At 49.7% G+C, this 22,500-nt stretch overlaps 1 protein-coding gene across 5 annotated transcripts in view; it reads left to right on the top strand.

The window, feature by feature from the left end:
• The window catches only part of dysf (dysferlin, limb girdle muscular dystrophy 2B (autosomal recessive)), a 352,696-nt gene that overhangs the window by 186,698 nt on the left and 143,498 nt on the right, over positions 1 to 22,500 (top strand). For all 5 annotated transcript variants that reach the window (XM_052497966.1, XM_052497965.1, XM_052497963.1 and 2 more), the window contains 3 exons: positions 1,375 to 1,536; positions 13,009 to 13,171; positions 15,124 to 15,197. In XM_052497966.1, coding sequence (XP_052353926.1) covers positions 1,375 to 1,536; positions 13,009 to 13,171; positions 15,124 to 15,197 — 399 coding nt within the window. The remainder of the gene's footprint in view (positions 1 to 1,374; positions 1,537 to 13,008; positions 13,172 to 15,123; positions 15,198 to 22,500) is intronic.

The following is a 22,500-nucleotide window of genomic DNA, read 5'->3' as shown; positions in this document are numbered from 1 at the left end:
ACTACGACTGTACTATACTACCACTAATACTACTACTGTACCATACTACTACTGCACTATACTACCACTAATACTACTACTGTACCATACTACCGCTACTACTACTACTGTAGTATACTACCACTAATACTACTACTGTACCATACTACTACTGCACTATACTACCACTAATACTACTACTGTACCATACCACTACTGTACTATACTACCACTAATACTACTACTGTACCATACTACTACTGTACTATACTACCACTAATACTACTACTGTACCATACTACCGCTAATACTACTACTGTACCATACTACCGCTAATAATACTATACTGCTGGTACCATACTACTACTGTACTATACTACCACTAATACTACTACTGTACCATACTACTTCTGTACTATACTACCACTAATACTACTACTGTACCATACTACTACTGTACCATACTACCACTAATACTACTACTGCACTATACGTCCGCTAATACTTCTACTGTTCTATACTACTATGCTAACACTAATACTACTACTGTGCTATACTACTGTACTATACTGCTGGTACCACTATTGTACTATACAACTACTACTGTACTATACTACTACTGCTGTCATATACTGCTATACTCTTACTGGTACTGCTACTGTAGTATACTACTACTAATACTACTACTGTACTATACTACTACTGCTCTCAAATACTACTATAATACTACCTTATGATACTATACTACTGCTTTGCTACACCGCTATACTACTACTGCACTATACTTCTATACCACTAATACTACTTCTATAATACTTTACTACTACTATACTACTACTACTGCAACATCTACATGGTTCCTTACGGTATCAAACCTGTTCTATATAGGTAACTTAGATACTGTTCTCTCTCTCTTTCTCTCTCGCTCTCTCTTTCTCTCCATCCATTCTCTCTCTCTCTCTCTCTCTCTCTCTCTCTCTCTCTCTCTCTCTCTCTCTCTCTCTCTCTCTCTCTCTCTCTCTCTCTCTCTCTCTCTCTCTCTCTCTCTCTCTCTCTCTCTTTCAATCTCTCTCTCTCTCTCTCCATCCATTTTCTCTCTCTCTCTCTCTCTCTCTCTCTCTCTCTCTCTCTCTCTCTCTCTCGCTCTCTCTCTCTCTCTCGCTCTCTCTCTCTCGCTCTCTCTCTTTATCTCTCTCTCTCTCTCTCCATCCATTTTCTCTCTCTCTCTCTCTCTCTCTCTCTCTCTCTCTCTCTCTCTCTCTCTCTCTCGCTCTCTTTCGCTCTCTCTCTCTCTCTCTCTCGCTCTCTCTCTCTCTCGCTCTCTCTCTCGCTCTCTCTCTCCCTCTCTCGCTCTCTCTCTCTCTCTCCATCCATTCTTTCTCCTCTCCTCTCCAGATCTTGGCATGGGGAGTGCGTAACCTGAAGAGCTTCCAGCTAGCTAGCGTTACCTCTCCCAGCCTGCAGGTGGAGTGTGGAGGCATCATGGTTCAGTCCTGCGTCATACGATCTACAAAGAAGAAACCCAACTTCGACATCAACACACTCTTCATAGACGTGGTAAGACCTGGTTCCAAACCCTCCACGAGGCTTTAAACCTTACCCACTACCTGCCTCACTAGTCTCTACACTCCTACCCTTCACCCTAGCCCCTTACCCACTACCTTCCTCACTAGCCTCTACACCCCTACCCTTCACCATAGCCCCTTACCTACTACCTTCCTCACTAGTCTCTACACTCCTACCCTTCACCCTAGCCCCTTACCTACTACCTTCCTCACTAGTCTCTACACTCCTACCCTTCACCCTAGCCCCTTACCTACTACCTTCCTCACTAGTCTCTACACTCCTACCCTTCACCCTAGCCCCTTACCTCCTGCCTTCATCACGAGCCTCTACACTCCTACACTTCACCATAGCCCCTTACCCACTACCTTCCTCACTAGCCTCTACACCCCTACCCTTCACCATAGCCCCTTACCTACTACCTTCCTCACTAGTCTCTACACTCCTACCCTTCACCCTAGCCCCTTACCTACTACCTTCCTCACTAGTCTCTACACTCCTACCCTTCACCCTAGCCCCTTACCTCCTGCCTTCATCACGAGCCTCTACACTTCTACACTTCACCCTAGCCCCTTACCTCCTGCCTTCATCACTAGCCCCTACACTCCTACCCTTCACCCTAGCCCCTTACCTCCTGCCTTCATCACGAGCCTCTACACTCCTACCCTTCACCAAAGCCCCTAAGGCAATAAATAGGACATAGTAGTTACAATTTAGCAAATGAACACTGGAGTGATAGATGAGCAGAGATACTGGTGTGCAAAAGAGCAGCAAAGTAAATAAAAACAGTATGGTGATGAGGTAGGTAGATTGGGTGGGCTGTTTACAGATGGACTATGTACAGCTGCAGCGATCGGTTAGCTGCTCAGATAGCTGATGCTTCAAGTTAGTGAGGGAGATATAAGTCTCCAACTTCAGCGATCTTTGCAATTCATTCCAGTCACTGGCAGCAGAGAACTGGAAGGAAAGGCGGCCAAAGGAGATGTTGGCTTTGGGGATGAACAGTGAGATATACCTGCTGGAGCACGTGCTACGGGTGGGTGTTGTTATAGTGACCTGTGAGCTCAGATAAGGCGGAGCTTTACCTAGCATGGACTTGTAGATGACCTGGAGCCAGTGGGTCCAGCAACGAATATATATTGTGAGGGCCAGCCGACGAGAGCATACAGGTTGCGGTTGTGGGTGGTATATGTGGCTTTGGTGACAAAACGGATGGCACTGTGATAGACTGCATCCAGTTTGCTGAGTAGAATGTTGGGGGCTATTTTGTAAATTGCATCGCTGAAATCGAGGATCCGTAGGATAGTAAGTTTCATGAGGGAATGTCTGGCAGCATGAGTGAAGGAGGTTTTGTTGCAAAATAGGAAGCCAATTCTAGATTTAATTTTGGATTGGAGATGTTTAATATGAGTCTGGAAGGAGAGTTTAGAGTCCGGCCAGACACCTAGGTATTTGTTGTTGTCCACATATTCTAAGAATCGTCCAGAGTAGTGATGATAGTCGGGTGGGCGGTTGCGGGCAGCGATCGGTTGTAAAAGCATGCAAATAGTTTTACTAGCGTTTAAGAGCAGTTGGAAGCCACGGAAGGAGAGTTGTATGGCATTGAAGCTCGTTTGGAGGTTAGTTAACACAGTGTCCAAAGAAGGGCCAGATGTATACAGAATGGTGTCGTCCTCGTGGAGGTGGATCAGGGAATCACCCGCAGCAAGAGCGACATCGTTGATATATACAGAGAAAAGAGTCGGCCCGAGGATTGAACCCTGTGGCACCCCCATAGAGACTGCCAGAGGACCGGACAGCATGCCCTCCGATTTGACACACTGAACTCTGTCTGCAAAGTAATTGGTGAACCAGGCGAGGCAATCATTTGAAAAACCAAGGCTGTCGAGTCTGCCGATAAGAATACGGTGATTGAAAGAGTCGAAAGCCTTGGCAAGGTCAATGATCATTTGAGAAACCAAGGCTGTTGAGTCTGCCGATAAGAATACGGTGATTGACAGAGTCTAAATCCTTGGTCGATGAAGACGGCTGCACAGTACTGTCTTTTATCGATGGCGGTTATGATATCGTTTAGTACCTTGAGCGTGGCTGAGGTTCACCCGTGACCGGCTCGGAAACCGGATTGCACAGCGGAGAAGGTACGGTGGGATTCGAAATGGTCTGTTTGTTAACTTGGCTTCCGAAGACTTTAGAAAGGCAGGTAAGGATGGATATACAGTTGAAGTCAGAAGTTTACATACACTAAGTTGACTGTGCATTTAAACAGCTTGGAAAATTCCAGAAAATTACGTCATGGCTTTAGAAGCCTCTGATAGGCTAGCTGACATAATTTGAGTCAATTGGAGGTGTACCTGTGGATGTATTTCAAGGCCTACCATCAAACTCAGTGCCTCTTTGCTTGACAGCATCATGTTGTAAGGGTGCTTTGCTGCAGGAGAGACTGGTGCACTTCACAAAATAGATGGCTTCATGAGGATGGAAAATGATGTGGATATACTGAAGCAACATCTCAAGATATCAGTCAGGAAGTTAAAGCTTGGTCGCAAATGGGTCTTCCAAATGGACAATGACCCCAAGCATACTTCCAAAGTTGTGGCAAAATGGCTTAAGGACAACAAAGTCAAGGTATTGGAATGGTCATCACAAAGCCCTGACCTCAATCTCATAGAAAATTTGTGGGCAGAACTGAAAAAGCGTGTGCGATCAAGGAGGCCTACAAACCTGATTCAGTTATACCAGCTCTGTCAGGAGGAATGGATCAAAATTCACATAATTTATTGTGGGAAGCTTGTGGAAGGATACCAGAAACATTTGACCCAAGTTAAACAATTTAAAGGCAATGCTACCAAATACTAAGTGAGTGTATGTAAACTTCTGACCCACTGGGAATGTGATGAAAGAAATAAAAGCTGAAATAATTAGTTCGCTACTATTATTCTGACATTTCACATTCTTTAAAAAAAGTGGTGGTCTTAACTGACCTAAGACAGAGAATTTTTACTAGGATTAAATTTCAGGAACTGTGAAAAACTGAGTTTAAATGTATTTGGCTAAGTTGTTTGTAAACTTCCGACTTCGACTGTGCAACAGTTTGTGTCTAGAGTGTCACGCCCTTTGAAGAGGGGAAGACCACGGTAGCTTTCCAGACTTTTGGCATCTGGGACGATATGAAAGAGAGGTTGAACAGACTGGTAATAGGGGTTGCAACAATGGCGGTGGATAATTTTAGAAAGAGAGGGTCCAGATTGTCTAGCCCGGCTGATTTATACGGGTCCAGGCTTTGCAGCTCTTTCAAGAACATCTGCTATCTGGATTTGGGTGAAGGAGAAGCTGGGGAGGTTTGGGCAAGTAGCTATGGGGAGTGCGGAGCTGTTGGCCAGGGTTGGGGTAGCCAGGAGGAAAGCATTTGCAAACCGTCGAGAAATGCTTATTGAAATTCTCGATTATTGTGGATTTATCGGTGGTGACAGTGTTTCCTAGTCTCAGAGCAGTGGGCGGCTGGGAGGAGGTGCTCGTGTTCTCCATGGACTTTACAGTGTCCCAATACTTTTTGGAATTAGAGCTGCAGGATGCACATTTCTGTTTGAAAAAGCTAGCCTTTGCTTTCCCAACTGACTGCGTGAAAATCGTGACTTCCCTGAAAAGTTGCATATCGCTGGGACTATTCGATTCTAGTGCAGTCCGCCACAGAATGTTTTTTTGTGACAATAGATGTCATCATTCACCAGAACAGAGAGACTGAATGTCTAATGTCAACACAGTGATAAGGCTTTGACCAGAGCCCTGTATAGAGAATAAGTTGTCATTTGGGACACAGTCCTCATCAGAGAGAGAGGCCCTCTGTGACAGTCCTCATCAGGCAGAAAGACCCTCCGTGACAGTCCTCATCAGGCAGAGAGACCCTCCATAACAGTCCTCATCAGGCAGAGAGAGACCCTCCATAACAGTCCTCATCAGACAGAGAGACCCTCCATAACAGTCCTCATCAGACAGAGAGAGACCCTCCATAACAGTCCTCATCAGGCAGAGAGAGACCCTCCGTAACAGTCCTCATCAGGCAGAGAGAGACCCTCCATAACAGTCCTCATCAGACAGAGAGACCCTCCATAACAGTCCTCATCAGACAGAGAGACCCTCCATAACAGTCCTCATCAGACAGAGAGACCCTCCATAACAGTCCTCATCAGACAGAGAGAGACCCTCCATAACAGTCCTCATCAGACAGAGAGACCCTCCATAACAGTCCTCATCAGACAGAGAGAGACCCTCCATAACAGTCCTCATCAGACAGAGAGACCCTCCATAACAGTCCTCATCAGACAGAGAGACCCTCCATAACAGTCCTCATCAGACAGAGAGAGACCCTCCATAACAGTCCTCATCAGGCAGAGAGAGACCCTCCATAACAGTCCTCATCAGGCAGAGAGAGACCCTCCATAACAGTCCTCATCAGGCAGAGAGACCCTCCATAACAGTCCTCATCAGACAGAGAGAGACCCTCCATAACAGTCCTCATCAGACAGAGAGACCCTCCATAACAGTCCTCATCAGACAGAGAGACCCTCCATAACAGTCCTCATCAGACAGAGAGAGACCCTCCATAACAGTCCTCATCAGACAGAGAGAGACCCTCCATAACAGTCCTCATCAGACAGAGAGAGACCCTCCATAACAGTCCTCATCAGGCAGAGAGAGGCCCTCCGTAACAGTCCTCATCAGGCAGAGAGACCCTCCGTAACAGTCCTCATCAGACAGAGAGACCCTCCATAACAGTCCTCATCAGGCAGAGAGAGACCCTCCATAACAGTCCTCATCAGGCAGAGAGACCCTCCATAACAGTCCTCATCAGGCAGAGAGACCCTCCGTAACAGTCCTCATCAGACAGAGAGACCCTCCATAACAGTCCTCATCAGGCAGAGAGAGGCCCTCCATAACAGTCCTCATCAGACAGAGAGAGACCCTCCATAACAGTCCTCATCAGACAGAGAGACCCTCCATAACAGTCCTCATCAGGCAGAGAGACCCTCCATAACAGTCCTCATCAGACAGAGAGAGACCCTCCATAACAGTCCTCATCAGGCAGAGAGAGACCCTCCATAACAGTCCTCATCAGGCAGAGAGAGACCCTCCATAACAGTCCTCATCAGGCAGAGAGACCCTCCATAACAGTCCTCATCAGACAGAGAGACCCTCCATAACAGTCCTCATCAGGCAGAGAGAGACCCTCCATAACAGTCCTCATCAGACAGAGAGACCCTCCATAACAGTCCTCATCAGACAGAGAGACCCTCCATAACAGTCCTCATCAGGCAGAGAGACCCTCCATAACAGTCCTCATCAGACAGAGAGACCCTCCATAACAGTCCTCATCAGACAGAGAGAGACCCTCCATAACAGTTCTCATCAGGCAGAGAGAGACCCTCCATAACGGTCCTCATCAGGCAGAGAGGCCCTCCGTAAAAGTCCTCATCAGGCAGAGAGAGACCCTCCATAACAGTCCTCATCAGACAGAGATACCCTCCATAACAGTCCTCATCAGGCAGAGAGACCCTCCATAACAGTCCTCATCAGACAGAGAGAGGCCCTCCATAACAGTCCTCATCAGGCAGAGAGACCCTCCATAACAGTCCTCATCAGACAGAGAGACCCTCCATAACAGTCCTCATCAGACAGAGAGAGACCCTCCATAACAGTCCTCATCAGACAGGAGAGACCCTCCATAACAGTCCTCATCAGACAGAGAGAGACCCTCCATAACAGTCCTCATCAGACAGAGAGAGACCCTCCATAACAGTCCTCATCAGGCAGAGAGAGGCCCTCCGTAACAGTCCTCATCAGACAGAGAGACCCTCCATAACAGTCCTCATCAGGCAGATAGACCCTCCATAACGGTCCTCATCAGGCAGAGAGAGACCCTCCGTAACAGTCCTCATCAGGCAGAGAGACCCTCCTTAACAGTCCTCATCAGACAGAGAGAGGCCCTCCATAACAGTCCTCATCAGGCAGAGAGAGGCCCTCCATAACGGTCCTCATCAGGCAGAGAGAGACCCTCCATAACAGTCCTCATCAGGCAGAGAGAGACCCTCCATAACAGTCCTCATCAGGCATAGAGAGACCCTCCATAACAGTCCTCATCAGGCAGAGAGACCCTCCATAACAGTCCTCATCAGACAGAGAGACCCTCCATAACAGTCCTCATCAGGCAGAGAGACCCTCCATAACAGTCCTCATCAGACAGAGAGAGACCCTCCATAACAGTCCTCATCAGACAGAGAGAGACCCTCCATAACAGTCCTCATCAGACAGGGAGAGACCCTCCATAACAGTCCTCATCAGACAGAGAGACACCCTCCATAACAGTCCTCATCAGACAGGGAGAGAACCTCCAAAACGGTCCTCATCAGGCAGAGAGAGGCCCTCCGTAACAGTCCTCATCAGACAGAGAGAGACCCTCCATAACAGTCCTCATCAGACAGAGAGAGACCCTCCATAACAGTCCTCATCAGACAGACAGACCCTCCATAACAGTCCTCATCAGACAGAGACCCTCCATAACAGTCCTCATCAGACAGAGACCCTCCATAACAGTCCTCATCAGACAGAGAGAGACCCTCCATAACAGTCCTCATCAGACAGGGAGAGACCCTCCATAACGGTCCTCATCAGACAGAGAGAGGCCCTGCATAACAGTCCTCATCAGGCAGAGACCCTCCATAACAGTCCTCATCAGACAGAGAGAGGCCCTCCGTAACAGTCCTCATCAGGCAGAGAGAGGCCCTCCATAACAGTCCTCATCAGACAGAGAGACCCTCCATAACAGTCCTCATCAGACAGAGAGAGACCCTCCATAACAGTCCTCATCAGGCAGAGAGAGACCCTCCATAACAGTCCTCATCAGACAGAGAGAGACCCTCCATAACAGTCCTCATCAGGCAGAGAGACCCTCCATAACAGTCCTCATCAGACAGAGAGACCCTCCATAACAGTCCTCATCAGGCAGAGAGAGACCCTCCATAACAGTCCTCATCAGGCAGAGAGAGACCCTCCATAACAGTCCTCATCAGACAGAGACCCTCCATAACAGTCCTCATCAGACAGAGAGAGACCCTCCATAACGGTCTTCATCAGGCAGAGAGAGGCCCTCCGTAACAGTCCTCACCAGGCAGAGAGAGGCCCTCCGTAACAGTCCTCACCAGGCAGAGAGAGACCCTCCATAACGGTCTTCATCAGGCAGAGAGAGGCCCTCCGTAACAGTCCTCACCAGGCAGAGAGAGACCCTCCGTAACAGTCCTCACCAGGCAGAGAGAGACCCTCCGTAACAGTCCTCATCAGGCAGAGAGAGGCCCTCCATAACAGTCCTCATCAGGCAGAGAGACCCTCCATAACAGTCCTCATCAGGCAGAGAGAGACCCTCCATAACAGTCCTCATCAGGCAGAGAGAGGCCCTCCATAACAGTCCTCATCAGGCAGAGAGACCCTCCGTAACAGTCCTCATCAGACAGAGAGAGGCCCTCCATAACAGTCCTCATCAGGCAGAGAGACCCTCCATAACAGTCCTCATCAGACAGAGAGAGACCCTCCATAACAGTCCTCATCAGACAGAGAGAGGCCCTGCATAACAGTCCTCATCAGGCAGAGGCCCTCCATAACAGTCCTCATCAGACAGAGAGAGGCCCTCCATAACAGTCCTCATCAGACAGGGAGAGAACCTCCAAAACGGTCCTCATCAGGCAGAGAGAGGCCCTCCGTAACAGTCCTCATCAGACAGAGAGAGGCCCTCCATAACAGTCCTCATCAGACAGAGAGAGACCCTCCTTAACAGTCCTCATCAGACAGAGAGGCCCTCCTTAACAGTCCTCATCAGACAGAGACCCTCCATAACAGTCCTCATCAGACAGAGAGGCCCTCCATAACAGTCCTCATCAGACAGAGAGAGACCCTCCATAACAGTCCTCATCAGACAGAGAGAGACCCTCCATAACAGTCCTCATCAGGCAGAGAGAGACCCTCCATAACAGTCCTCATCAGGCAGAGAGAGACCCTCCATAACAGTCCTCATCAGACAGAGAGAGGCCCTCCATAACAGTCCTCATCAGGCAGAGAGAGGCCCTCCGTAACAGTCCTCATCAGACAGAGAGACCCTCCATAACAGTCCTCATCAGACAGAGAGAGACCCTCCATAACAGTCCTCATCAGGCAGAGAGAGACCCTCCATAACAGTCCTCATCAGACAGAGAGACCCTCCATAACAGTCCTCATCAGGCAGAGAGACCCTCCATAACAGTCCTCATCAGACAGAGAGACCCTCCATAACAGTCCTCATCAGACAGAGAGAGACCCTCCATAACAGTCCTCATCAGGCAGAGAGAGACCCTCCATAACAGTCCTCATCAGACAGAGAGGCCCTCCATAACAGTCCTCATCAGACAGAGAGAGACCCTCCATAACGGTCTTCATCAGGCAGAGAGAGGCCCTCCGTAACAGTCCTCACCAGGCAGAGAGAGGCCCTCCGTAACAGTCCTCACCAGGCAGAGAGACCCTCCATAACGGTCTTCATCAGGCAGAGAGAGGCCCTCCGTAACAGTCCTCACCAGGCAGAGAGAGACCCTCCGTAACAGTCCTCACCAGGCAGAGAGAGACCCTCCGTAACAGTCCTCATCAGGCAGAGAGACACCCTCCATAACGGTCCTCATCAGGCAGAGAGAGACCCTCCGTAACAGTCCTCATCAGGCAGAGAGACCCTCCTTAACAGTCCTCATCAGACAGAGAGAGGCCCTCCATAACAGTCCTCATCAGGCAGAGAGAGGCCCTCCATAACGGTCCTCATCAGGCAGAGAGAGGCCCTCCGTAACGGTCCTCATCAGGCAGAGAGAGGCCCTCCATAACGGTCCTCATCAGGCAGAGAGAGGCCCTCCATAACGGTCCTCATCAGGCAGAGAGAGGCCCTCCGTAACGGTCCTCATCAGGCAGAGAGAGGCCCTCCATAACGGTCCTCATCAGGCAGAGAGAGGCCCTCCATAACGGTCCTCATCAGGCAGAGAGAGGCCCTCCATAACGGTCCTCATCAGGCAGAGAGAGGCCCTCCGTAACGGTCCTCATCAGGCAGAGAGAGGCCCTCCGTAACGGTCCTCATCAGGCAGAGAGAGGCCCTCCTTAACGGTCCTCATCAGGCATAGAGAGGCCCTCCGTACCGGTCCTCATCAGGCAGAGAGAGGCCCTCCGTACCGGTCCTCATCAGGCAGAGAGAGGCCCTCCATAACGGTCCTCATCAGGCAGAGAGAGACCCTCCGTAACGGTCCTCATTCCTCCGGCTCCGTCTCTAACAAGGTCCTCTATGATGTGGTTTCATTCAAAGTTTGATCTTAATCAACTTACCACAATAGACAGACTTCATTCACTCAGAACTTCTAATTTATCAAATCACATTTTATTTGTCACATGCGCCGAATACAACCGTGAAATGCTTACTTACAAGCCCTAACCAACAATGCAGTTTACATTTTTTTTAAATAAATAAGAATAACAAATAATGAAAGAGAATGGTGTAAGGTATCTGTTTGACCAATAGGAATGATCCTGAGGACTTGAGTACAGCCGTACAGTTACCGTAGAAACAAGCTCAACCTATTTTAATAAAGGCCATCTCAAAAAAAAAAAAATAATCTGATCTGTGCCCTTCTCACTTCATTCTTCGCCAGCAGCACATATTCTGACTCCATTTTACCTAAAACATCTCCCTCTGAAAGGTCAGGCGTGGTGATGAGGATGCTCATCCTGGATGGGCTGAGGATGCTCATCCTGGATGGGCTGAGGATGCTCATCCTGGATGGGCTGAGGATGCTCATCCTGGATGAGTCCGCATGGAGCTTTGTAGAAAACGTAAACAAAATTGTTTAATAACATGTCCAGTCTTAGACATGTGTTCACGTGTTCCTGTGTTCATGTGTTCACGTGTTCATGTGTTCATGTGTTCACGTGTTCCTGTGTTCATGTGTTCATGTGTTCACGTGTTCACGTGTTCCTGTGTTCATGTGTTCACGTGTTCACGTGTTCCTGTGTTCATGTGTTCACGTGTTCACGTGTTCATGTGTTCATGTGTTCACGTGTTCATGTGTTCCTGTGTTCATGTGTTCACGTGTTCACGTGTTCATGTGTTCACGTGTTCCTGTGTTCATGTGTTCCTGTGTTCATGTGTTCATGTGTTCATGTGTTCATGTGTTCACGTGTTCACGTGTTCACGTGTTCACGTGTTCACGTGTTCACGTGTTCACGTGTTCATGTGTTCACGTGTTCATGTGTTCACGTGTTCACGTGTTCACGTGTTCATGTGTTCACGTGTTCATGTGTTCACGTGTTCACGTGTTCACGTGTTCACGTGTTCATGTGTTCACGTGTTCATGTGTTCACGTGTTCATGTGTTCACGTGTTCATGTGTTCACGTGTTCATGTGTTCACGTGTTCACGTGTTCACGTGTTCACGTGTTCACGTGTTCACGTGTTCATGTGTTCATGTGTTCATGTGTTCACGTGTTCACGTGTTCCTGTGTTCATGTGTTCACGTGTTCATGTGTTCACGTGTTCACGTGTTCATGTGTTCACGTGTTCATGTGTTCACGTGTTCACGTGTTCACGTGTTCCTGTGTTCATGTGTTCACGTGTTCATGTGTTCACGTGTTCATGTGTTCATGTGTTCATGTGTTCATGTGTTCATGTGTTCACGTGTTCACGTGTTCCTGGGCTGGCTGAGCGTACTGATGTTCTGTTTAGACAGTTACACAGCATATCCAATCAAATCTGAGGAGGGAAAAATAAACATCCAATCGAATGAGAGAACAGCGAAAGGTAATGCTCTCCCAGTGGCATGTCTGACAGGATCACATCTTCATCCCTCTCTATTATCTATCTTCATTTCATCATCTGTTCTTTCCCCTCTCATTCTCAATCCCTGTCTCCCTTCTCACTCTCAATCCCTGTCTCCCCTCTCAATCGCTGTCTCGCCTCTCAATCCCTGTCTCCCCTCTCAATCCCTGTCTCCCCTCTCAATCCCTGTCTCCCCTCTCAATCCCTGTCTCCCCTCTCAATCCCTGTCTCCCCTCTCAATCCCTGTCTCCCCTCTCAATCCCTGTCTCCCCTCTCAATCCCTATCTCCCCTCTCAATCCCTGTCTCCTATCTCACTCTCAATCCCTGTCTTCCCTTTCCTCCTCCCTCCCTCCCCTCTCCTCCTCCCTCTTCCTCTCCCCTACTATCTCCTCCTCCCTCTTCCTCCCTCTTCCTCCCTCCTACCCCCTCCTCCCCTCTCCTCCTCCCTCCTCCCTCCTCCTCCCTCCTCCTCTCCCCTACTCTCTCCTCCTCTCTCATCCTCCTCTCCCCTCCTCTCTCCTCTTCTCTCCTCCTCCCTGCTCTCCCCTCCTCCCCTCTCCTCCTCTCTCATCCTCCTCTCCCCTCCTCTCTCCTCTTCTCTCCAGAGACTGCCCTGTGAGGAGCTTTATATGCCACCTATCATTCTGAAGATCATCGACAACAGACAGTTTGGGAGGAAACCGGTGGTGGGACAGTGTACAATCAGGAACCTGGAGGACTATCGCTGCACCCCTGAGGAAGAGGGGGAGGAGGAAGAGGACGAGCTTGGTAAGAGAGGGATAGAGAGAGGAGGCAGGGGGCTGGAGGAAGAGGATGAGTTTGGTAAGAGAGGGATAGAGAGAGGAGGGAGGGGGCTGGAGGAAGAGGATGAGCTTGGTAAGAGAGGGATAGAGAGAGGAGGCAGGGGGCTGGAGGAAGAGGACGAGCTTGGTAAGAGAGGGATAGAGAGAGGAGGGCTGGAGGAAGAGGATGAGCTTGGTAAGAGAGGGATAGAGAGAGGAGGGAGGGGGCTGGAGGAAGAGGACGAGCTTGGTAAGAGAGGGATAGAGAGAGGAGGCAGGGGGCTGGAGGAAGAGGACGAGCTTGGTAAGAGAGGGATAGAGAGAGGAGGGAGGGGGCTGGAGGAAGAGGATGAGCTTGGTAAGAGAGGGATAGAGAGAGGAGGGAGGGGGCTGGAGGAAGAGGATGAGCTTGGTAAGAGAGGGATAGAGAGAGGAGGGAGGGGGCTGGAGGAAGAGGATGAGCTTGGTAAGAGAGGGATAGAGAGAGGAGGGAGAGGGCTGGAGGAAGAGGACGAGCTTGGTAAGAGAGGGATAGAGAGAGGAGGGCTGGAGGAAGAGGATGAGCTTGGTAAGAGAGGGATAGAGAGAGGAGGGAGAGGGCTGGAGGAAGAGGACGAGCTTGGTAAGAGAGGGATAGAGAGAGGAGGGAGGGGGCTGGAGGAAGAGGACGAGCTTGGTAAGAGAGGGATAGAGAGAGGAGGGAGGGGGCTGGAGGAAGAGGATGAGCTTGGTAAGAGAGGGATAGAGAGAGGAGGGAGGGGGCTGGAGGAAGAGGATGAGCTTGGTAAGAGAGGGATAGAGAGAGGAGGGAGGGGGCTGGAGGAAGAGGACGAGCTTGGTAAGAGAGGGATAGAGAGAGGAGGGAGGGGGCTGGAGGAAGAGGACGAGCTTGGTAAGAGAGGGATAGAGAGAGGAGGCAGGGGGCTGGAGGAAGAGGATGAGCTTGGTAAGAGAGGGATAGAGAGAGGAGGGAGGGGGCTGGAGGAAGAGGATGAGCTTGGTAAGAGAGGGATAGAGAGAGGAGGGAGGGGGCTGGAGGAAGAGGACGAGCTTGGTAAGAGAGGGATAGAGAGAGGAGGGAGGGGGCTGGAGGAATAGGACGAGCTTGGTAAGAGAGGGATAGAGAGAGGAGGGAGGGGGCTGGAGGAAGAGGACGAGCTTGGTAAGAGAGGGATAGAGAGAGGAGGGAGGGGGCTGGAGGAAGAGGACGAGCTTGGTAAGAGAGGGATAGAGAGAGGAGGGAGGGGGCTGGAGGAAGAGGACGAGCTTGGTAAGAGAGGGATAGAGAGAGGAGGGAGGGGGCTGGAGGAAGAGGACGAGCTTGGTTAGAGAGGGATAGAGAGAGGAGGGAGAGGGCTGGAGGAGGAGGATGAGCTTGGTAAGAGAGGGATAGAGAGAGGAGGGGGCTGGAGGAAGAGGACGAGATTGGTAAGAGAGGGATAGAGAGAGGAGGGAGGGGGCTGGAGGAAGAGGACGAGCTTGGTTAGAGAGGGATAGAGAGAGGAGGGAGAGGGCTGGAGGAAGAGGACGAGCTTGGTAAGAGAGGGATAGAGAGAGGAGGGGGCTGGAGGAAGAGGACGAGCTTGGTAAGAGAGGGATAGAGAGAGGAGGGAGGGGGCTGGAGGAAGAGGACGAGCTTGGTTAGAGAGGGATAGAGAGAGGAGGGAGGGGGCTGGAGGAAGAGGACGAGCTTGGTTAGAGAGGGATAGAGAGAGGAGGGCTGGAGGAAGAGGACGAGCTTGGTAAGAGAGGGATAGAGAGAGGAGGGAGGGGGGCTGGAGGAAGAAGAGATGAAAGGGAGTATGTTGAGTTACTGGCTGTAAAAAAAAAAGAAAAAGGTTTTTGTTGATTAAAAGAAGGTACTTAAACACAACATAAAACATGTCCTGGAAACGTCACGTGGACCGTTACGAACACTCTGCTGTGTGTATTATTCAGAGGAGGTTGTCCAGACGCCTCGTGACGATGTCCTGATCGACATCGATGACAAGGAACCCCTCATCACCTCACAGGTAGGCTCTGTCACCTATCAACCAGCCAATCGATTGATCAATCAGTCAATCAAACAACACGTTAACCAACAGATTGATCAATCAATGAATTCAGCTTCATGAGCATTTCACACAAGGTAAAGAAAAAACAAAAAACAAAGAGGAGAAGATGACGGTGGGCATTGATCTTTCCCCAGCATGTACCTTTGACCTGTGTGAGTGTTGATTGGTAGAGAAAGATCAGACAATTAACACAGAGTACGGACGGACATTATACTCCAATAACGTAAAGAAAATTGAAAATGTTAATTTAAGTTCAAGGCAAAAATCACATTGCACTGTGAGCTATATAGAACCTACTCCCAACCCCACCCCCTGACCTCTAGCCTGACCCTGAGCTCAGTCATCTCCATGACCCTGGTCCTATATCTCCATGACCCTGGTCTTATATCTCCATGACCCTGGTCCTATATCTCCATGACCCTGGTCCTATATCTCCATGACCCTGGTCCTATGTCTCCATGACCCTGGTCCTATATCTCCATGACCCTGGTCCTATGTCTCCATGACCCTGGTCCTATATCTCCATGACCCTGGTCCTATGTCTCCATGACCCTGGTCCTATATCTCCATGACCCTGGTCCTATATCTCCATGACCCTGGTCCTATATCTCCATGACCCTGGTCCTATATCTCCATGACCCTGGTCCTATGTCTCCATGACCCTGGTCCTATATCTCCATGACCCTGGTCCTATATCTCCATGACCCTGGTCCTATATCTCCATGACCCTGGTCCTATATCTCCATGACCCTGGTCCTATATCTCCATGACCCTGGTCCTATGTCTCTATGACCCTATAGAGCTGGGTACAGGGTTGGGTACAGGGTTGGGTACAGGGCTGGGTACAGGTTTGGATAGAGGGCTGGGTACAGGGCTGGGTACAGGGCTGGGTACAGGGCTGGCTACAGGGCTGGGTACAGGGCTGGGTACAGGGCTGGGTACAGGGCCCCTCTGGTATATAGACCCTCCTCTGGTAGATAGACCCTCCTCTGGTATATAGACCCTCCTCTGGTAGATAGACCCTCCTCTGGTATATAGACCCTCCTCTGGTATATAGACCCTCCTCTGGTATATAGACCCTCCTCTGGTAGATAGACCCTCCTCTGGTAGATATACCCTCTGGTATATAGACCCTCCTCTGGTATATAGACCCTCCTCTGGTATATAGACCCTCTGGTAGATAGACCCTCCTCTGGTATATAGACCCTCCTCTGGTAGATAGACCCTCTGGTATATAGACCCTCCTCTGGTAGATAGACACTCCTCTGGTAGATAGACCCTCCTCTGGTATATAGACCCTCCTCTGGTAGATAGACCCTCCTCTGGTATATAGACCCTCCTCTGGTAGATAGACCCTCCTCTGGTAGATAGACCCTCCTCTGGTAGATAGACCCTCTGGTAGATAGACCCTCCTCAGGTATATAGACCCTCATCTGGTAGATAGACCCTCTGGTAGATAGACCCTCCTCTGGTATATAGACCCTCCTCTGGTAGATAGACCCTCCTCTGGTAGATAGACCCTCCTCTGGTATATAGACCCTCCTCTGGTAGATAGACCCTCTGGTAGATAGACCCTCCTCTGGTAGCTATACCCTCCTCTGGTAGATAGACCCTCCTCTGGTAGATAGACCCTCCTCTGGTAGATAGACCCTCCTCTGGTATATAGACCCTCCTCTGGTAGATAGACCCTCCTCTGGTAGATAGACCCTCCTCTGTTAGATAGACCCTCCTCTGGTAGATAGACCCTCCTCTGTTAGATAGACCCTCCTCTGTTAGATAGACCCTCCTCTGGTATATAGACCGTCCTCTGTTAGATAGACCCTCCTCTGGTATATAGACCCTCTGGTAGATAGACCCTCTGGTAGATAGACCCTCCTCTGGTATATAGATCCTCTGGTAGATAGACCCTCCTCTGGTATATAGACCCTCCTCTGGTATATGGACCCTCCTCTGGTAGATAGACCCTCCTCTGTTAGATAGACCCTCCTCTGGTATATAGACCCTCCTCTGGTATATGGACCCTCCTCTGGTAGATAGACCCTCCTCTGGTAGATAGACCCTCCTCTGGTAGATAGACCCTCCTCTGGTAGATAGACCCTCTGGTAGATAGACCCTCCTCTGGTAGATAGACACTCCTCTGTTAGATAGACCCTCCTCTGGTATATAGACCCTCCTCTGGTATATGGACCCTCCTCTGGTAGATAGACCCTCCTCTGGTAGATAGACCCTCCTCTGGTAGATAGACCCTCTGGTAGATAGACCCTCCTCTGGTAGATAGACCCTCTGGTATATAGACCCTCTGGTAGATACACCCTCCTCTGGTAGATATAATCTCTGGTAGATAGACCCTCCTCTGGTAGATAGACCCTCTGGTATATAGACCCTCTGGTAGATAGACCCTCTGGTAGATAGACCCTCCTCTGGTATATAGATCCTCTGGTAGATAGACCCTCCTCTGGTATATAGACCCTCCTCTGGTATATGGACCCTCCTCTGGTAGATAGACTCTCCTCTGGTAGATAGACCCTCCTCTGGTAGATAGACCCTCCTCTGGTAGATAGACTCTCCTCTGGTAGATAGACCTTCCTCTGGTAGATAGACCCTCTGGTAGATAGACCCTCTGGTATATAGACCCTCCTCTGGTATATAGACCCTCCTCTGGTAGATAGACCCTCCTCTGGTAGATAGACCCTCCTCTGGTAGATAGACCCTCTGGTAGATAGACCCGCTGGTATATAGACCCTCTGGTATATAGACCCCCCTCTGGTAGATAGACGCTCTGGTAGATAGACCCTCTGGTATATAGACCCTCTGGTAGATAGACCCTCCTCTGGTAGATAGACCCTCTGGTAGATAGACCCTCCTCTGGTAGATAGACCCTCCTCCGGTATATAGACCCTCTGGTATATAGACACTACTCTGGTAGATAGACCCTCCTCTGGTAGATAGACCCTCTGGTAGATAGACCCTCCTCTGGTAGATAGACCCTCTGGTAGATAGACCCTCTGGTATATAGACCCTCCTCTGGTAGATAGACCCTCCTCTGGTAGATGGACCCTCTGGTAGATAGACCCTCTGGTATATAGACCCTCCTCTGGTAGATAGACCCTCTGGTAGATAGACCCTCTGGTAGATAGACCCTCCTCTGGTAGATAGACCCTCCTCTGGTAGATAGACCCTCTGGTATATAGACCCTCCTCTGGTAGATAGACCCTCCTCTGGTATATAGACCCTCCTCTGGTAGATAGACCCTCCTCTGGTAGATAGACCCTCTGGTATATAGACCCTCCTCTGGTATATAGACCCTCCTCTGGTAGATAGACCCTCCTCTGGTAAATAGACCCTCTGGTAGATAGACCCTCCTCTGGTAGATAGACCTCCCTCTGGTAGATAGACCTTCCTCTGGTAGATAGACCCTCTGGTATATAGACCCTCTGGTAGATACACCCTCCTCTGGTAGATATAATCTCTGGTAGATAGACCCTCCTCTGGTAGATAGACCCTCTGGTATATAGACCCTCTGGTAGATAGACCCTCTGGTAGATAGACCCTCCTCTGGTATATAGATCCTCTGGTAGATAGACCCTCCTCTGGTATATAGACCCTCCTCTGGTATATGGACCCTCCTCTGGTAGATAGACTCTCCTCTGGTAGATAGACCCTCCTCTGGTAGATAGACCCTCCTCTGGTAGATAGACTCTCCTCTGGTAGATAGACCTTCCTCTGGTAGATAGACCCTCTGGTAGATAGACCCTCTGGTATATAGACCCTCCTCTGGTATATAGACCCTCCTCTGGTAGATAGACCCTCCTCTGGTAGATAGACCCTCCTCTGGTAGATAGACCCTCTGGTAGATAGACCCGCTGGTATATAGACCCTCTGGTATATAGACCCCCCTCTGGTAGATAGACGCTCTGGTAGATAGACCCTCTGGTATATAGACCCTCTGGTAGATAGACCCTCCTCTGGTAGATAGACCCTCTGGTAGATAGACCCTCCTCTGGTAGATAGACCCTCCTCCGGTATATAGACCCTCTGGTATATAGACACTACTCTGGTAGATAGACCCTCCTCTGGTAGATAGACCCTCTGGTAGATAGACCCTCCTCTGGTAGATAGACCCTCTGGTAGATAGACCCTCTGGTATATAGACCCTCCTCTGGTAGATAGACCCTCCTCTGGTAGATGGACCCTCTGGTAGATAGACCCTCTGGTATATAGACCCTCCTCTGGTAGATAGACCCTCTGGTAGATAGACCCTCTGGTAGATAGACCCTCCTCTGGTAGATAGACCCTCCTCTGGTAGATCGACCCTCTGGTATATAGACCCTCCTCTGGTAGATAGACCCTCCTCTGGTATATAGACCCTCCTCTGGTAGATAGACCCTCCTCTGGTAGATAGACCCTCTGGTATATAGACCCTCCTCTGGTATATAGACCCTCCTCTGGTAGATATACCCTCTGGTAGATAGACCCTCTGGTAGATAGACCCTCCTCTGGTAGATAGACCCTCTGGTAGATAGACCCTCTGGTATATAGACCCTCTGGTATATAGACCCTCCTCTGGTAGATAGACCATCCTCTGGTATATAGACCCTCTGGTATATAGACCCTCTGGTAGATAGACCCTCTGGTATATAGACCCTCCTCTGGTAGATAGACCCTCCTCTGGTAGATAGACCCTCTGGTAGATAGACCCTCTGGTATATAGACCCTCCTCTGGTAGATAGACCATCCTCTGGTATATAGACCCTCTGGTATATAGACCCTCTGGTAGATAGACCCTCTGGTATATAGACCCTCCTCTGGTAGATAGACCCTCCTCTGGTAGATAGACCCTCTGGTAGATAGACCCTCTGGTATATAGACCCTCCACTGGTATATAGACCCTCTGGTAGATAGACCCTCCTCTCTTAGATAGACCCTCCTCTGGTAGATAGACCCTCCTCTGGTATATGGACCCTCCTCTGGTAGATAGACCCTCCTCTGGTAGATAGACCCTCTGGTAGATAGACCCTCCTCTGGTAGATAGACCCTCCTCTGGTAGATAGACCCTCTGGTAGATAGACCCTCCTCTCTTAGATAGACCCTCCTCTGGTAGATATACCCTCTGGTAGATAGACCCTCTGGTATATAGACCCTCCTCTGGTAGATAGACCCTCCTCTGGTATATAGACCCTCTGGTAGATAGACCCTCTGGTATATAGACCCTCTGGTAGATAGACCTCACTCTGGTATTTCACCCTTGACTTAGTGGCCAGACAGCTGGGGTACTCTAGTGGCAAGAAACTGAGTTTGGCAGGCCTGGAAGTGAACATGGAGTCTTGTTCTCTGAAAAGCGACCAGCTCATTGGATGGAAAGTCAGAACAGAGGGTAACCACCAGAGATATCACCAATTCCCCAGCGTGACGACCAACTAAAATACAAACAATATAGGGAATGTCAGAAGAGGAAAGAAAAGGAGAGATTTTGGAGAATAAAATAAGAGATTTGGGAGGGATTAAGCAGATTGGAAAATGGTTTCCATGTTCCAGTTGTAACCCTCCTGTCTCTGTGTGTTTAAATCATTGGATAAAGAGAAGAAAGAATGGATGAGGAGAGGGAGAAAGGAGAGACAGGTTGGAGAGAAAAGGGGAGAGGGGAGAGAAAGGGGAAACAGGGGAGAGGGAATAGAGAGAGAGGGAAGAGAGGAGAGAGAAAGAGAGAGAGGGAAGATAGGAGAGACGGGGGAGAGAAAGAGAGAGAGGGGAGGAGAGAGAAAGAGAGAGGGGAGAGAGAAAGAGAGAGAGGAGAGAGAAAGAGAGAGAGGGGAGAAGGAGAGAGAAAGAAAGAGAGAGAGGAGAGAGAAAGAGAGAGAGGGGAGGAGAGAGAAAGAGAGAGGGAAGAGAGAAGGAGAGAGATGAAGAGAGAGTGGAAGAGAGAAGGAAAGAGAAAGAGAGAGAGGGGAGAAGGAGAGAGAAAGAGAGAGAGGGTAGAGGGAATAGAGAGAGGGGAGAACGAGAGAGAAGGAGAGAGGAGAGAGAAAGAGAGAGAGGAGCGAGAAAGAGAGAGAGGGAAGAAGGAGAGAGAAAGAGATGGAGAGAGAGGGAAGAGAGAGAGGGTAGAAGGAGAGAGAAAGAGAGAGAGGGGAGAGGGAAGAGAGAAGGAGAGAGAAAGAGAGAGGGGAAAGGGAAGAGTGAAGGAAAGAGAGAGAGAGGGGAGTGGGAAGAGAGGGGAGAGGGGAGAAGAGAGAGAGAGAGAAGGAGAGGGGAGAAGGGGAGAGAAGTGAGAGGGAGAGGAGAGAGGGAAGAAGGAGAGAGAAAGAGGGAAGAAGGAAGAGAGAGAGGGAAGGAGAGAGATGGAGAGGGAGAGAGGGAAGAAGAGAGAGGGGTGAAGGAGAGAGAAAGAGAGAGGGTAAGGGAAGAGAGAGGGGAGAGGGAAGAAGGAGAAGGAGAGAGAAAGAGAGAGGGGAAAGGGAAGAGTGAAGGAAAGAGAGAGAGAGGGGAGTGGGAAGAGCGAGGGGAGAAGGAGAGAGAAAGAGAGAGAGGAGAGAGAGAAGAGATAGAGGGGAGAAGGGGAGAGAAAGTGAGAGGGGAGAAGGAGAGAGAAAGAGAAAGAGGGAAGAGAGAAGGAGAGAGAAGGAGAGAGAAAGAGAGAGAGGGGAGAAGGAGAGATAGAGAGAGAGGGGAGAAGGAGAGATAGAGAGAGAGGGGAGAGGGAAGAGAGGGAAGAGAGAAGGAGAGAGAAAAAGAGAGGGAAGAGAGAAGGAAAGAGAAAGAGAGAGAGGGGAGAGAAAGTGAGAGAGGGGAGAGAAAGTGAGAGAGGAGAGAGAGAGAGAGAGAGAGAGAGAGAGAGAGAGAGAGAGAGAGAGAGAGAGAGAGAGAGAGAGAGAGAGAGGGGGATAGTTTTAACGAGTGGAGACGACCTCGAGTCTTGTGGTTTTTACAGTGACCACCATCTGCAGAAATGTGGGCTGCATCATCATTGTCGGAGCGTGTTTTGTTACGCTCCTGTTTGTACACACACACACACACACACACACACACACACACACACACACACACACACACACACACACACACACACACACACACACACACACACACTCACACACACACACACACACACACACACACACACACACACACACACACACACACACACACACACACACACACACACACACACACACACACGCACACACGCACACAAACACAAAAAATGGCACTTACATATTTTCCTCTAGCCTTGTCACGTTTTCCTTCAAACTGATCTCCATAC

The sequence above is a fragment of the Oncorhynchus keta genome, chromosome 35 (genome assembly GCF_023373465.1).
Source record: "Oncorhynchus keta strain PuntledgeMale-10-30-2019 chromosome 35, Oket_V2, whole genome shotgun sequence".
Taxonomy (NCBI): domain Eukaryota; kingdom Metazoa; phylum Chordata; class Actinopteri; order Salmoniformes; family Salmonidae; genus Oncorhynchus; species Oncorhynchus keta.
This window is presented reverse-complemented; position numbering and strand designations above follow the sequence as displayed.